This window comes from Eleutherodactylus coqui, chromosome 11 (assembly GCF_035609145.1).
Source record: "Eleutherodactylus coqui strain aEleCoq1 chromosome 11, aEleCoq1.hap1, whole genome shotgun sequence".
Lineage (NCBI taxonomy): Eukaryota > Metazoa > Chordata > Amphibia > Anura > Eleutherodactylidae > Eleutherodactylus > Eleutherodactylus coqui.
Genome location: NC_089847.1, coordinates 70,783,259 through 70,800,437, shown reverse-complemented (window position 1 = coordinate 70,800,437; position 17,179 = coordinate 70,783,259). Strand labels below are relative to the sequence as shown.

Below are 17,179 nucleotides of genomic sequence, written 5' to 3'. Positions count from 1 at the left end.
GACGCGCTTGCGCAGATGGGTCTTTTCCCTTCGGCTCAGTCCGGCAGCAGCGGCGTTCTGGCTCCGCCCCCTCGTACGCATCATCGCGTAGCTCCGCCCCGTCACATGTGCCAATTCCAGCCAATCAGGAGGCTAGAATCGGCACATGTGACGGGGCGGAGCTACGCGATGCCGCGTACAAGGGGGCGGAGCCAGAACGCCGCTGCTGCCGGACCGAGCCAAAGGGAAAAGACCCATCTGCGCAAGCGTGTCTAATCGGGCGATTAGACGCTGAAGTTAGACGGCACCATGGCAACGGGGACGCTAGCAACGGAGCAGGTAAGTGAATAACTTCTGTATGGCTCATATTTAATGCACGATGTATATTACAAAGTGCATTAATATGGCCATACAGAAGTGCATAACCCCACTTGCTGCCGCGGGACAACCCCTTTAAGTCTCTCAGCCTTCTTTTTTGCAAGCTAAATATATCCAGATTCTTTAACTGTTCCTCATAGGACATGATTTGCAGACGGCTCACCATCTTGGTAACTCTTCTCTGAACATGCTCTAGTTTGTCTATGTCTTTTTTTTAAGTGGGATGCCCAGAACCGGACACAGTATTCTAGATGAAGTCTAACTAAGGAGGAGTAGAGGGGAATAATTACCTCACATGATCTAGACTCTATGTTTCTCTTAATACATCCCAGAATTGTGTTTGCCTTTTTGGCTGCTGCATCACATTGTTGACATGTTCAGTCTATGATCTATTAGTATACACAAGTCTTTTTCACATGTGCTGCTGCTTAGCTCAATTCCCCCTATTTCTGTATGTCCTTTTTTTTTTCATTTTTCTTGCCCAGATGTAGGACTCTGGATTTCTCCTTGTTAACCCCTTAATGATGTGGCCCCTTTTTCTTTTTCCATTTTCGTTTTTTCCTCCCCCCTTCAAAAAAAATCGTAACTCTCTTTTATTTATCCATCAACGTCACTGTATGAGGGCTTGTTTTTTGCGGGAAGAGTTGTATTTTTCAATGGTGCTATTTAACATACCATATAATGTAGGGAAAAAAAAACGACATTTCGCCATCTTTTAGTGCGTCTTGTTTCTACGGCGCACAAATGGCAACAAAAGCGACATAATAACTTTATTCTATGAGTCTCTACGATTACTACGATATCAAACTTGTATAGGTTTTTTCTTACTATACTACTCTTTTTTTTTTTTTTTCAAAGACATTTACCGTATATACCGGCGTATAAGACGACTTTTGAACCCCGAAAAATCTGCTCTGCAGTCGGGGGTCGTCTTATGCGCCGGTAATACAAAAAAAAAAAAAGTGTAAAAAAAATTTATTACTCACCTCCCACGGCGTTCTGTCGCGCTCCGGCAGGATGTCGCTCGCTCCGGCAGGCTGTCGCTCGCTCCTCGTCCCCGGCGCAGCATAGCTTTCTGAATGCGGGGCTTGAAATCCCCGCTTCCAGAAAGCTAATACACACGCCGGCAGCCATGACAGCATTGAATGGCTGTGATTGGCTGAAGGCGCACGTGTTAGCAATCACACCCATTCAATGATGTCATTGAATAGTGTGATTGGCTGAAGCCACGTGTGCTTTAGCCAATCACAGCCATTCAATGATGTCATGGCTGCCGGCGTGTGTATTAGCTTTCTGGAAGCGGGGATTTCAAGCCCCGCATTCAGAAAGCTATGCTGCGCCGGGGACGAGGAGCGAGCGACAGCCTGCCGGAGCGAGCGACATCCCGCCGGAGCGCGACAGAACGCCGTGGGAGGTGAGTAATGAATTTTTTTTTTTTTCTCCACTGTATACCGGCGTATAAGGTGACAGTTGGGGGGTCGTCTTATACGCCCCGTCGCCTTATACGCCGGTATATACGGTAATTTTTTTCAATTATTTTCTGCAGTCATTTTGTGCGCGCAATAACTTTTTTATCTTTCCGTCGACGGAGTTGAGCAAGGGCTCATTTTTTTGTGGGATGTCCTGTAGTTTCCAATAGTATCAATTAGGAATACATACGACTTTTTGATCGCTTTTTATTGCGTTTTTTCTGGGAGACAGGGTAACTAAAAAACGCAATTCTGGCGTTCTTTTTTTTTTTTGGACGATGTTCACCATGCGGGAAAAATAATGCGCTACTTCGATAGATCGGACTTTTACGGGCGCGGCGATACCAAATACATATTTTTATTTTATTATTTAGATTTTTTAATAATAGATATGGCAAAAGGGGGGTGATTTAAACTTTTATAACTTTTTTTTTTTACAATTAAAAAAACTTTATTGATTTTTTTATTACTTTACTTTGAAGTCCCCCTGGGGGACTTTAACATGCGATGCTTTGATCGCTCCTGCACTATAACGTAATGCTATAGCATTACGTCATACTGCAATTTAACATGCAGTCTATCAAGCCACCCCACGGGGGGTGGCTTGATAGGCAGTCTGATAAGGCAGCCCTGGGGCCTTTCATCAGGCCCCCGGCTGCCATGACACCTGCACGGCTCCCCCGATCTCACCGCAGGGGGGGCCGTGCAGGACCCCCGAACATCGTGCAGGGGATTTAAATGCCGCTGTCAGAATTGACAGCGGAATTTAAATGGTTAATAGCCGCGAACGGCCGATAGCGGCTTTTGCCCGCGGGCGTCAGCTGTTATAAACAGCTGCCGCCCGCACTGTATGAAGAGTGGCAACCTCTCTTCATACATACCCCGCCGCTCCATGACGTACCGCTACGTCATGGAGCGGGAAGGGGTTAAACACATTTGTTAGTCGACGCCCACTGTTCAAGCTTTTCTAGATCTTTTTGAATACTCTCTCTTTCTTCCCTAGTGTTAGCTATCCCTCCTAGCTTTGTGTCGTTGGCAAATTTTATCAGTTTCCCATCAATTCCCTCCTCCACATCATTTATAAAAATGTTGAACAACACTGGGCCTAGGACAGAGCCTTATGGTACCCTAACTGATACATTCTTCCACTTGGATGTGCAGCAATTTATGACCACTTTTTTAAGTACGATCACTCAGCCAGTGCGATTTTACCCACTGTGACCTGGAAGGGGCGGACTTGATTAACCCCTTAACGCTGCTGGGCGGGCAGTGATGTCCTGCAGTTTCAGAGTATGTATGAAGAGAGATTGTGGGGCGATCTCACTCCATACATCTCGGCTGCTGGCTGTTTCTTAGAGCTGAAACCCGTCCGCAACAGCTCCAATAAGCCACAGCGTTTAAAATTCCCTGACCGATGTTCCGAGGTCCTGTACGCTCCCCCCGCCCCCCATGATGAGATTGCGGGTTGCCATGCTGGTGTCATGACACCTGGGGGCAATCTGAAAGGCCCCAGAGCTGTCATAGCAGAATGCCTATCAAGCCATTACCATGGCATGGCTTGATAAAATGCCTGTCAGATCATGGTATAATGTAATGGTATTGCATCATACTGCAGGAGCAATCAAAGCATTGCACGTTCTTGTTCCCTCTGGGCACTAAAAAATAACTTAAAGTAAGCTTAAAAAAGTTTTACTAATTATTTAACCAAAATAAAAAGTAATAAAAGATTTTTTTTAAAAAAACCTTTTGCCATATTTATAATAAAATAATCTAAATAATAAAAGAAAAATACATATTTGGCATCGCTGTGTCCATAAAATTCTGATCTATAATGCATTATTTACCCCACACGGTGAATGCCATCAGAAAAAAAAAGAAGGCCAGAACTGTGCAATTTTTGGTCACCCCATCTCCAAGAAAAAAATGGAATAAAAAGCGACCAAAAAGGCATACGTACTCTAGAATGTTACCAACGCAAACTACAGGACATGCTGTGAAAAATGCGCTAACTATGTCGAGAAAAAATAAAGTGGGCTCAAAAGGGTATTTGTCACAGGGGCAGAGAGTCCGCACAAATTTAGAATAAAGCCCTTCACAGTTGGGACTAAAACTTCCAATTTTATTAGAAAAAGCTTAAAAACACATAACGTGGGGGCACATACAAAAAACAAAATATTCCCTAATAATTAGGGCACTAAAAAGACAAACAGTAATATCTGGAGGTATAAAGTAGACGCCTAATTCCAGGTACATATAAGGCTATGAATGCTCAGCCCTCGATAGTAGGATAACTATTATAGTGCATAGATGTACTACTGAGCTGTTTGTATGCATCGACAAACAAACTGTCCAGAATTTAATCCATGGAAGTAACTACTATACTCTTTCTGGGCAGTAAGGAAATAACGTGCTCGTATTGGTTATGAAAACCGAGGAAGTATCAGTATTTACTGTCAATAGTGTCCAAGCAGCGTGATTACTTCGCAGATCCTAATATAACAAATGCACAATAATAGTTTTTCTCTGAAGATATAATCAGATTATACGTCAGTAGATTAAGACGATGGCCTGGAAGATTTTATATACTTAGTTGTATAGGATATTTCTTATTCATACTACACACTTCATTTGTTTGTTATTTCTGAGATATTCATACTCCACTAATCATTTGTTTGTTACTCGACGCGTTTCTCCGCTAATGCGTAGCGGTTCATCGGGAGTATATAGTGTTTGCAACGTATTTGTTAAACAATGGATATGATCATAATTCATAAAGTTAGGCCAGATGTAGTGAACATTATGTGTATGTCCAGGCCAGACGAAAAAGTTTAGCTGATAATAATAGACAAACTGATGAACTTTACAGGTCAATGGTAAGAAGAGATAAGCGAAGAGCTGATGGTAACCGCTCTATTTTGTTATGACACCGATAATGGTTGCCATTGTAACCTGAAAGTTCATATCATTGCGGCATTAGTACACTGAATAGATGCTCAGTAATTGATGTTAGCAAATGTGCTGAGCTATTTTCAATTACATAATTGCCGTGATGAGGCAATAGTCATAGTATAGATTGACAGAAGAAGAGCGTGCTTAGACAGTATAGGGCTTATATAGACCTCCAACTGTCAAGGTACATGTACTTTATTGCTCATTAAATTCTGATACTATAATAGAGCAGTTAAGTAGACCTTTGTTGGCACTTGAGTGCCTTAGCAGTTAGTTCAGAGTAGAAAAAAGAAAAAGAAAAAAAAGAAAAATAATCTTTGCTGGATGACTGTTGAGATATATTTTGTAACAGTAAAACAGTGCAAGAATTATATCGCACTGATTATATGCAGATAGTGCAACAGACTGTGAGCTCTTATCAGGAACAGAAAATGCATAGGTGATAATTAGAGATGAGCGAACGTACTCGTCCGAGCTTGATGCTCGTTCGAGTATTAGCGTGTTCGAGATGCTCATTATTCGAAACGAGCACCACGCGATGTTCGAGTTACTTTCACTTTCATCTCTGAGACGTTAGCGCGCTTTTCTGGCCAATAGAAAGACAGGGAAGGCATTACAACTTCCCCCTGTGACGTTCAAGCCCTATACCACCCCCCTGCAGTGAGTGGCTGGCGAGATCAGGTGTCACCCGAGTATATAAATCGGCCCCTCCCGCGATTCGCCACAGATGCATTTAGACATAGATCAGGGAAAGTGCTGCTGATGCTGGAGCTGCTATAGGGAGAGTGTTAGGAGTTATTGTAGGCTTCAAGAACCCCAACGGTCCTTCTTAGGGCCACATCTAACCGTGTGCAGTAGTGTGGAGGCTGCTTTTTGCAGTGTTGCACTTTTTTTTTTTGTATATCGGCCGTGCAGAGCATTGCGCCCTGCAGTAATTATACATAGTCCAGGGCCAGTAGTGGTGGTGAGGCAGGGACAGAAAACATATTTATAGAATATAGGCAGTGGGCCTTTCCAAAAACATTTGGGACAAAACATCTATTTGGGCTGCCTGTGACCGTCCTCTGTGTACTGGGTCTCTGCTGGGGGTAGTTGTCCTAATTCATACGCAGCCAGCTAAGTGTTACAGCAGGCTTGCGCAAAATTCTTTCCTGGCTCTGCTGTGCGTTCCGTAAGCGAAGTCAGCCTCCAACCACAGGCCAATAAGCGGCACATTTAATTACAGCGTTCTGTTTCTGCACTACTGGTAATACAGCATGCTGAGGGGTAGGGGTAGGCCTAGAGGACGTGGACGTGGACGCGGAGGCCCAAGTCAGGGTGTGGGCACAGGCTGAGCTCCTGATCCAGGTGTATCGCAGCCGACTGCTGCGGGATTAGGAGAGAGGCACGCTTCTGGCGTCCCCACATTCATCTCACAATTAATGGGTCCACGCGGTAGACCTTTATTAGAAAATGAGCAGTGTGAGCAGGTCCTGTCGTGGATGGCACAAAGTGCATCCAGCAATCTATCGACCACCCAGAGTTCTGCGCCGTCCACTACTGCAACTCTGAATCCTCTGGCTGCTGCTCCTCCTTCCTCCCAGCCTCCTTACTCCATTACAATGACACATTCTGAGGAGCAGGCAGACTCCCAGGAACTGTTCTCGGGCCCCTGCCTAGGATGGGTAGCAATGGTTCCGAATCCTCTCCCACTGGAGGAGTTTGTCGTGACCGATGCCCAACCTTTTGAAAGTTCCCGGGGTCCGGGGGATGAGGCTGGGGACTTACAACAACTGTCTCAAGACCTTTCAGTGGGTGAGGAGGACGATGACGATGAGACACAGTTGTCTATCAGTGAGGTAGTAGTAAGGGCAGTAAGTCCGAGGGAGGAGCGCACAGAGGATTCGGAGGAAGAGCAGCAGGACGATGAGGTGACTGACCCCACCTGGTTTGCTACGCCTACTGAGGACAGGTCTTCAGAGGGGGAGGCAAGGGCAGCAGCAGGGCAGGTTGGAAGAGGCAGTGCGGTGGCCAGGGGTAGAGGCAGGGCCAGACCGAATAATCCACCAACTGTTTCCCAAAGCGCCCCCTCGCGCCATGCCACCCTGCAGAGGCCGAGGTGCTCAAAGGTCTGGCAGTTTTTCACTGAGAGTGCAGACGACCGACGAACAGTGGTGTGCAACCTGTGTCACGCCAAGATCAGCCGGGGAGCCACCACCACCAGCCTCACCACCACCAGCATGCGCAGACATATGATGGCCAAGCACCCCACAAGGTGGGACGAAGGCCGTTCACCACCTCCGGTTTGCACCGCTGCCTCTCCCCCTGTGCCTCAACCTGCCACTGAGATCCAACCCCCCTCTCAGGACACAGGCACTACCGTCTCCTGGCCTGCACCCACACCCTCACCTCCGCTGTCCTCGGCCCCATCCAGCAATGTCTGTCAGCGCACCGTCCAGCCGTCGCTAGCGCAAGTGTTGGAGCGCAAGTACGCCGCCACGCACCTGCACGCTCAAGCGTTAAACGTGCACATAGCCAAATTTATCAGCCTGGAGATGCTGCCGTATAGGGTTGTGGAAACGGAGGCTTTCAAAAGTATGATGGCGGCCGCGGCCCCGCGCTACTCGGTTTCCAGTTGCCACTACTTTTCCCGATGTGCCGTCCCAGCCCTGCACGACCACGTCTCCCGCAACATTGTACGCGCCCTCACCAACGCTGTTACTGCCAAGGTCCACTTAACAACGGACACGTGGACAAGCACAGGCGGGCAGGGCCACTATATCTCCCTGACGGCAGATTGGGTGAATTTAGTGGAGGCTGGGACCGAGTCAGAGCCTGGGACCGCTCACGTCCTACCCACCCCCAGAATTGCGGGCCCCAGCTCGGTGGTGGTATCTGCGGCGGTGTATGCTTCCTCCACTAAACCACCCTCCTCCTCCTCCGCAACCTCTGTCTCGCAATCAAGATGTGTCAGCAGCACGTCGGCAGCAGTCGGTGTCACGCGGCGTGGCAGCACAGCGGTGGGCAAGCGTCAGCAGGCCGTGCTGAAACTACTCAGCTTAGTAGATAAGAGGCACACGGCCCACGAACTGCTGCAGGGTCTGACAGAGCAGACCGACCGCTGGCTTGCGCCGCTGAGCCTCCAACCGGGCATGGTCGTGTGTGACAACGGCCGTAAGCTGGTGGCGGATCTGCAGCTCGGCAGCCCCACGCACATGCCATGCCTTGCCCACGTCTTTAATTTGGTGGTTCAGCGCTTTCTGAAAAGCTACCCACGCTTGTCAGACCTACGCGGAAAGGTGCGCCGGCTCTGCGCACATTTCCGCAAGTCCCACACGGACGCTGCCACCCTGCGCACCCTGCAACATCGGTTTCATCTGCCAGTGCACCGACTGCTGTGCGACGTGCCCACACGGTGGAACTCTACGCTCCACATGTTGGCCAGGCTCTATGAGCAGCGTAGAGCTATAATGGAATGCCAACTCGAACATGGGCAGCGCAGTGGGAGTCAGCCTCCTCAATTCTTTACAGAAGAGTGGGCCTGGTTGGCAGACATCTGCCAGGTCCTTGGAAACTTTGAGGAGTCTACCCAGATGGTGAGCGGCGATGCTGCAATCATTAGCGTCACCATTCCTCTGCTATGCCTCTTGAGAAGTTCCCTGCAAAGCATAAAGGCAGACGCTTTGCGCTCGGAAACAGAGCCGGGGGAAGACAGTATGTCGCTGGATAGTCAGAGCGCCCTCCTGTTTATATCTCAGCACGTTGAGGAGGAGGAGGAGGAGCATGAGGAGGAGGGGGAAGAGACAGCTTGGCCCACTGCTGACGGTACCCATGCTGCTTGCCTGTCATCCTTTCAGCGTGTATGGCCTGAGGAGGAGGAGGAGGAGGATCCTGAAAGTGATCTTCCTAGTGAGGACAGCCATGTGTTGCGTACAGGTACTCTGGCATACATGGCTGACTTCATGTTAGGATGCCTTTCTCGTGACCCTCGCGTTACATGCATTCTGGCCACTACGGATTACTGGGTGTACACATTGCTCGACCCACGGTATAAGGAGAACTTTTCCACTCTGATACCCGAAGAGGAAAGGGGTTCGAGAGTGATGCTATACCACAGGACCCTGGCGGACAAGTTGATGGTAAAATTCCCATCCGACAGCGCTAGTGGCAGAAGGCGCAGTTCCGAGGGCCAGGTAGCAGGGGAGGCGCGGAGATCAGGCAGCATGTACAGCACAGGCAGAGGAACACTCTCTAAGGCCTTTGACAGCTTTCTGGCTCCCCAGCAAGACTGTGTCACCGCTCCCCAGTCAAGGCTGAGTCGGCAGGAGCACTGTAAAAGGATGCTGAGGGAGTACGTAGCCGATCGCACGACCGTCCTCCGTGACGCCTCTGCCCCCTACAACTACTGGGTGTCTGAGCTGGACACGTGGCCTGAACTCGCGCTGTATGCCCTGGAGGTGCTTGCTTGTCCTGCGGCTAGCGTCTTGTCAGAGAGGGTGTTTAGTGCAGCTGGGGGAATCATCATGGATAAGCGTACGCGCCTGTCAACCGACAGTGCCGATAGGCTTACACTCATCAAGGTGAACAAAGCCTGGATTTCCCCAGACTTCTCTTCTCCACCAGCGGACAGCAGCGATACCTAAGCAATACGTAGGCTGCACCCGCGGATGGAAGCATCGTTCTCTATCACCATCAAAAACGGGGACCTTTTTGCTTCATCAATCTGTGTATAATATTCTTCCTCCTCCTCCTGCTCCTCCTCCTGAAACCTCACGTAATCACGCCGAACGGGCAATTTTTCTTAGGCCCACAAGGCTCAGTCATATAATTTTTCTAAACAATTTTTATACGTTTCAATGCTCATTAAAGCGTTGAAACTTGCACCTGAACCAATTTTTATTTTAACTGGGCTGCCTCCAGGCCTAGTTACCAATTAAGCCACATTAACCAAAGCGATTTAATGGGTTTCACCTGCCCTCTTGGTTGGGCATGGGCAATTTTTCTGAGGTACATTAGTACTGTTGGTACACCAATTTTTTGGGGCCCTCGCCTACAGTGTAATCCAATTAATTTTTTGCCCACCTGCATTACAGCTGACGTTACATCAGCTGTGCTGGGCACTGCAATGGGATATATTTATGTACCGCCGGTGGGTTCCAGGGAGCCACCCATGCTGTCGGTCCACACGGAGTTGTAACTACATGTGTCCACTTCTAAAGAACCCCAGTCTGACTGGGGCATGCAGTGTGGGCCGAAGCCCACCTGCATTAAACATGACATTACCTCAGCTGTGATGGGCACTGCAATGGGATTTATTTATGTACCGCCGGTGGCTTCCTGGCACTCACCCATGCTGTCGGTCCACACGGAGTTGTAACTACATGTGTCCACTTCTAAAGAACCCCGGTCTGACTGGGGCATGCAGTGTGGGCCGAAGCCCACCTGCATTAAACATGACATTACCTCAGCTGTGATGGGCAATGCTATGGGATATATTTATGTACCGCCGGTGGGTTCCAGGGAGCCACCCATGCTGTCGGTCCACACGGAGTTGTAACTATGTCCACTTCTAAAGAACTAAAGTACCCCAGTCTGACTGGGGCATGCAGTGTGGGCCGAAGCCCACCTGCACTAAACATGACATTACCTCAGCTGTGATGGGCAATACTATGGGATATATTTATGTGCCGCCGGTGGCTTCCTGGCACCCACCCATGCTGTCGGTCCACAGGGACTTCACAATAGGGAGTTGTACCTGCCTGTCTCTATGAATTAAAAAGCCCGGTCAGGTTGGGGCATGCAGTGTGGGCCGAAGCCCACCTGCATTTTATCTGACGTTGGCTCTGCTGTCCAGGGCACTGCAATGGGATACATTTATGTACAGCCGGTGGGTTCCAGGGAGCCACCCATGCTGTGGGTGCACACGGAATTCCCATTGCGAAGTTGTACCTGCCTGTGACTATTTATAAAAAACCGCGGTCTGACTGGGGCATGCAGACACCTTGACAGAATGACTAGTGTGTGGCACATAGGTTCCCCATTGCTATGCCCACGTGTGCAGCTCCTGATGGCTGTGGCACAGGATTATATTTATCATTGCTTCTGCACAGCATTGTGGGCTATCGCCCCGCCCCTTTTAAAGAGGTTCGATGCCTAGCCGTGCCAACCCTCTGCAGTGTGTGCCTGCGGTTTCTCCTCATGGCAGACGCACTTATAAATAGACATGAGGGTGGTGTGGCATGAGGCCAGCGTGTGGCATGTGGGCAGCTGAAGGCTGCGCAGGGACAATTTGGTGTGCGCTGTGGACACTGGGTCGTGTGTGGGGGGGGGGGGGGGGTTGGGCAGCATGTAACCCAGGAGAAGTGGCAGGGGAGTGTCATGCAGGCAGTGATTGTGCTTTGTTGGAGGTAGTGTGGTGCTTAGCTAAGGTATGCATTGCTAATGAGGGCTTTTCAGAAGTAAAAATTGTTGGGAGGGGGGGGCCCACTCTTGCCGCTATTGTGGCTTAATAGTGGGGCCTGGGAACTTGAGATGCAGCCCAACATGTAGCCCCTCGCCTGCCCTATCCGTTGCTGTGTCGTTCCCATCACTTTCTTGAATTGCCCAGATTTTCACAAATGGAAACCTTAGCGAGCATCGGCGATATACAAAAATGCTCGGGTCGCCCATTGACTTCAATGGGGTTCGTTACTCGAAACGAACCCTCGAGCATCGCAAAATTTTCGTCCCGAGTAACGAGCACCCGAGCATTTTGGTGCTCGCTCATCTCTAGTGATAATGCATTAATTAGCACTTTTAAAGCTAACCCTCTGATCTACAGTACATGCCTAAATGAAATAGCACTATTCTGAACTGCCGAGCACTACTCTCTAGTATAGATGAATTCACTAATGCATTACTATCTGATAGAGATATCCCAATGGATCAAGTAGCTAAACTAAGATATAGTCAGAGAAGCATAGCCTCCAGCCTGGATGGTAGGACGGGGCTGAGTTCAGAGGGTTCGCTTTAAAAGTGCTAATTCATGCATTATCACCTATGCATTTTCTGCACAGGGACTATTTTGTTTTTTGTATGTGCCCCCACGTTATGTGTTTTTAAGCTTTTTCTAATAAAATTGGAAGTTTTAGTCCCAACTGTGAAGGGCTGTGCTCAAAAGAGGGCGGCAGAAAATAAAAAAAAAAATAACGTCTTTGAAAAAAAATATAAGTGGTACTGCAAAAAAAACCTAAATTTGGTATCGTTGTATTCGTACTGACTTATAGAATAGAGGTTATATCATTTTAGTTGCAGTGTGTACGCTGTAGAAACAAGACGTACTCAAAGATGGCGAAATTTCAGTTTGTTTTTTTTTCCATTTCACTCCACTTAGAATTATTTTTAGAAGATTTCCGTATATCATGTGGTACATTAAATAGTACCATTGAAAAATACTACTCGTCCCACAAAAATCAAGCCCTCAGACATCTACATCAATGGATAAATAAAAGAGTTATGATTTTTTTAAAGGTGGGAGGAAAAAGCGAAAATGGAATAAAAAAGAGCCATGTCCTCAAGGAGTTAATAAAGAGAGACTGAAAAGTCAGATTATATCTGTGTAGGAATCATGTATTCATGTTTTTACATACTTCAGTGATTCCCCACTTTCAGTCTTGGGTCCTTTTTTGTGATTTATGTTTTCCGTATTTTTTTAGGTATTGCTATAGCTGCCAGACCCACATTCCTCCGAGATGTCACCACTGCTATAACTGTAATGTGTGTGTACTTCGACGTGACCACCATTGCACCCTACTTGGAAAGTGTGTCGGCTACTCAAACTATCGCTACTTTTTTTGTGCATTACTGAATGCATTGCTGGCGCTGCTTCTTGCCACAATTCTCAATGCTGAAATTTTCATGGATTTGCTACATCAGGGCTTCAGCCTTCACAGCTTCTTCCTACTTCTTATGCCTTGGATGATGTTCCTTACAGGTAAACGTCTTTATTCATTTCCATCTGCAATAAATACTAAAGCTATAAAATCATGTATTAAAGTTACAACAGAAAGTGCTTCTTTTAATAGTTTAAATACTAATCAAGGGTTACTTCATCCACCAGCCACTTAAAAAAATAAATAATAAAGATGTATAAAAATAATACATATTGAGATTTTTTTGCCTTCCTCTGGATCAACATTTGGGATTAATAGGCTGAAATAAATGGACATATATTTTCATAGTATGTAAGGCCGAAAAAAACCATATTTTAGATGTATAGATTCTGAGACTTGTCAATGAAGACTGCTTACAAAGACTGCTTGCAATTAAATCCCCTAAACAATGTTCAGGGGTCCCGTATAGCCCCCCGCAATTAGATCATAGGGAGCCGTGCAGATGTCATGGCAGCCAGGGGCCTTCTGAAAGGCCCCTGAGCTGTCTTGGCAAAATGCCCATCAAGCCATGCCTGTGGGGTGGCTTGATAGACTGCCTGCCCGATCGCAGTATGATATAATGCTATGGCATTACATCATACTGCAGGAGCAATCAAAGCATCGTATGTTGATCTCCCCACTAGAACTAAAAAAACTAAAAATAAGAACAATTAAGTTTACTAATTATTAAAAAAACAATAAAAAGTTAACAAAAAACCCTTTGCAATATTTATAATAAAAGAGTCTAAATAATAAAACAAAAATACATATTTGGTATCTCTGTGTCCAAAAAAGTCAGATATATCAAAATAATGCATTATTTACCCCACAAGATTAACGTTGTCAGAAAAAAAAATAAAGAACGCCAGAAACACGATCAAAGTCATATATATTCCAAAATGGTACCAACACAAATTACAGGATGTGCTGCAAAAAATGAGCCCTCGTACAACTATATTGATGGAAAAATAAAAATGTTATTGCGCTCGGAAGATGGCTGCAGAAAATTATTTTAAAAAATTAAATTTTTGAAAAAAATAAAAGTAGTGCAGCAAAAAGAAAAACCATATAAGTTTGGTATCGTACTGACCCATAGAATAAAGTTATGTCATTTTTGTTGCAGCTTGTGCACCGTAGAAAAAAGGTGCACCGAAAGATGGTGTAATTTCGTCTCTTTTTTTTATGAGAGATGAGTGAGTGTACTCGGTAAGGGCTGATACTCGAGCGAGTATCATCCTTACCGAGTACCTGCCTGCTCGCCCGCAAAGATTCGGGGGCGGGGAGAGCGAGGTGAAGATGGCCCGCGCTCTCTGGCTTTCGCTCCCGCAACACAGCGCTCACCCCCGCTGGCACCCGAATCTTTGCAGGTGAGCAGGCAGGTACTCGGTAAGTATGATACTTGCTCGAGTATCTGTCCTTACCGAGTACCCTCGCTCATCTCTATTTTTTACATTTTACTCCACTTAGATTTTTTTTTATGTTTTTCAGTTCATTATATTGTACATTAAATAGTAACATTGAAAAATACAACATGTTCCTCAAAAAACAAGCCCTTATATAGCTACGTAGATAGATAAAGGAGGACAAACTAAAAATAGGGAAGAAAAAGAGCCATGTCCTTAAGGGGTTAAAGAGATTGTCTATCTGTTTTTCTACAGGAAGCAGACAGCTCTGTACATTGCACAGTTGTCTTCGTTGATATTGCAGGCCGAGTCCCATTGATGTGAATGCAGTACCAAACCGGGCCAATGGACAATGCCCAGTGTATCCAATTCCTGAAGCAAAACAGCTAGAAGTGGGAAAACGCCTTTAAATGTGCCAGGTTTAGCACAGTGCTGGATGATAAATCTGTTTAGTCTAAGTTTATACTACCCATTAGTTAGCTTTGTCTACTGCACTTTTCCCACCAAAATATTGGTGCAACTTTTGGACCAAATAGTGCACTTATGCCTTTTTCCTGTGAAGCCTACCCCTTTCCCACAACGCCATGCCCCTTTTTTGGCCATGGCAAAAAATGCCTGAAAGTGGCTAATATACAGTACATAATAAATGTGGTGCAAATCATCTAAGACAGTGTTCGAGTGCTATGTGGTCAAAAACCTGGCACATTTTAGTAAATCTGGGTCTCATATGAAAACTAATGCAAAGAAGAATTGCCCATAGATCACTGATAAAGGCTGGGCCTGGTACAAATAACAAAGATTCCTCTCAATTTTAGGGCAGGCCAGAGGCGTAACTTACTTCTAGGTCCCAATGCAGAATCTATAACAATACTATATGAATATGTAAAAACACACACCTAACATAATGCCATTGTAACAGTTGTAAACTTGATGGCCTATTCTTAAGATAGGTCATTAATGGTAGATGGGTAGAGGCCTGTTGCCAGGGACCCGTGCCAATCAGCTGTTCACTAGCCTTTGTGCTTGTGCATTGAGCGTATTTCTGCAGGAAGCTAACAACCCCGTTCTTAGTGAAGGGGCCAGGCTTGGTATTGCAGGACAAGTTATCATTCATTTTACTGGATACTTGGCCTGCAATACCAAGCATAGCTATTAAATTAAGAACGGAGCCATGTGCTTGTTGCAGAAAACCGTTCTGTACACAAATGCTGATTCCGCTGATCTATTGGTGGCCTATCCTGAAAGAGGTCCTAAGTGGTTTACAATTTTACAACCTCACAACCTCTTTAATTTAATAGCAGAAGAGCATATGGGTCTACCTTTGCATCACCTATAGTTATTTCCTGAAGAAGACAATGTGGATGCATCCATAGCATATTTGTAGTAATAGGAGAAGTTCTGCACATATATGCTCTGCCTATTGCAGGTGATCTCTAACAGCATCTGAACAGAAGGTCCAGATGATCATCAGTGGGTGCTATATTTTCTCTATCTGTAAAAGGATCTTACAGAAGCTCTTCATCAAAGGAATCTGTTTTAAAGGCTGACTCATTTTAACTTTCATGTATGAGATTCATAGTCTTTTTTTTTTTTTTTTTTTACTAAATCGATTACCTAGCAGGTCCTTTTAATAACGGTCTAATAGAATCTAGAGCTTTTTACTGTATTTATTTATAAGGAATTAAAGGGGTTTTCCATTGAGTTCACTGGGAGCTGAGGCTGCATTACCAACCCAGTTGCTGCAGTGTAGTTCTGTTTCTAGGCCCTGGCGAACGGCTGATTAGTGGGGACCCCGAATGCCAGACCCTGCCACAATCAACTATTGATGAGCTATTTTGATGTAAAATGATCTTGTCCCTTTCCGTATAATAGATGTTAAGAAATATGAAAAAACTTTATAGTTTCCATTTATTTTTTTAGAGTTGTTCCTCCAGATTGGCAGGTCTTGTGGGGTGTTCCTGGTATGCAGTTGTTAGTACCTACCAAAAGTATTCTAAACAAAAGGCCATATGGCAGAGTAATGGACTCTTAAGGGCTCCAGTCCACGGGCGAATTTTCATTGCGTTCCCCACGGCGATAATCCGGCTGCAGGGAATGCAGTGAACACTCTCCATAGCGTTGCTATGGAGAGTGCAGCCCCCCTGTCCACGAGCGGAGACTCATAGCAATTCTCCGCTCACGGAGGGCAAATCGCAGCAATTCGCAGGTGTGAGATAGGCTCACTGCAGACATTCATCTGCCGGCTCCTGCTCCCGGGTGCCAGCTCCCATGGCGGTGATTCGCCACGGGATTTCGCAACGCCCGTGGACAGGCAGCCTTAAGCTCATTGATACATGTGGGGAATGAAGGCTAGATTGTCTTGTCCAATTCCATAATGAAATACATCACAGGTAGGTACCAGAGTCACAGCAGCTGACGAACAGTGGCATAGGCAAGGGTCTTTTTTTTTTTTTCTTTTAACACAATAAACTTTACTAAACATAAGAATGGTTTTGCTTGTGCTCATAGGAGAGCATGAGGTCACTTTAAACGTTACAAAATATTAACCAGAAATTTTGGAACTGCAGGCACTTGAACTTCGTTTGAGTCTATACATCTCAACACTTCTCTAGACTCTTCAAGGTCCAAAGTATGACACAAACATTGTCACGTAGTGCACCGTAGGTGCAAGAGTGTGTTCAGAATGCAGAACTTCACTCCCTTAACCAAACGTTATCATTTGCACGTGACACCCCTACTACAAAGTGCCTTATCTTCCCATCACATGCTATTTTACACATCACATTATTTTATGACTCCTAATGATTAACTTCCTCATAGAATCATAGAATGGTAGAGTTTAAAGGGGTTCTGTCATTACAATCTGTATTTTTTTTCTCCAGTAAATCTGCCCCGCTGGCACAACCTGTGGTAAATAACACATATAAAACGTTTTTTTCAGTAGTTGTACTTACCTAGGCTCCATTTTTCACCTCCATGCTCTGTTTACATCTTCAGCCCCTCCTGCTAGGAGGTCATCTCCCAGCACCCCTTGCTGTGCTGACCACTTCCTCCCTCACAAAGCTACTTCCGCCCATCCAGTGCAGTGAATAGTCCTGCCTGCAGTCTACCA

The 17,179-nt window shown here is 46.1% G+C and overlaps 1 protein-coding gene across 4 annotated transcripts in view; it reads left to right on the top strand.

Moving 5' to 3' along the window:
• Positions 1 to 17,179, top strand: part of ZDHHC24 (zinc finger DHHC-type containing 24) — a 60,667-nt gene that overhangs the window by 26,729 nt on the left and 16,759 nt on the right. For all 4 annotated transcript variants that reach the window (XM_066582548.1, XM_066582550.1, XM_066582547.1 and 1 more), the window contains exon 3: positions 12,449 to 12,726. In XM_066582548.1, coding sequence (XP_066438645.1) covers positions 12,449 to 12,726 — 278 coding nt within the window. The remainder of the gene's footprint in view (positions 1 to 12,448; positions 12,727 to 17,179) is intronic.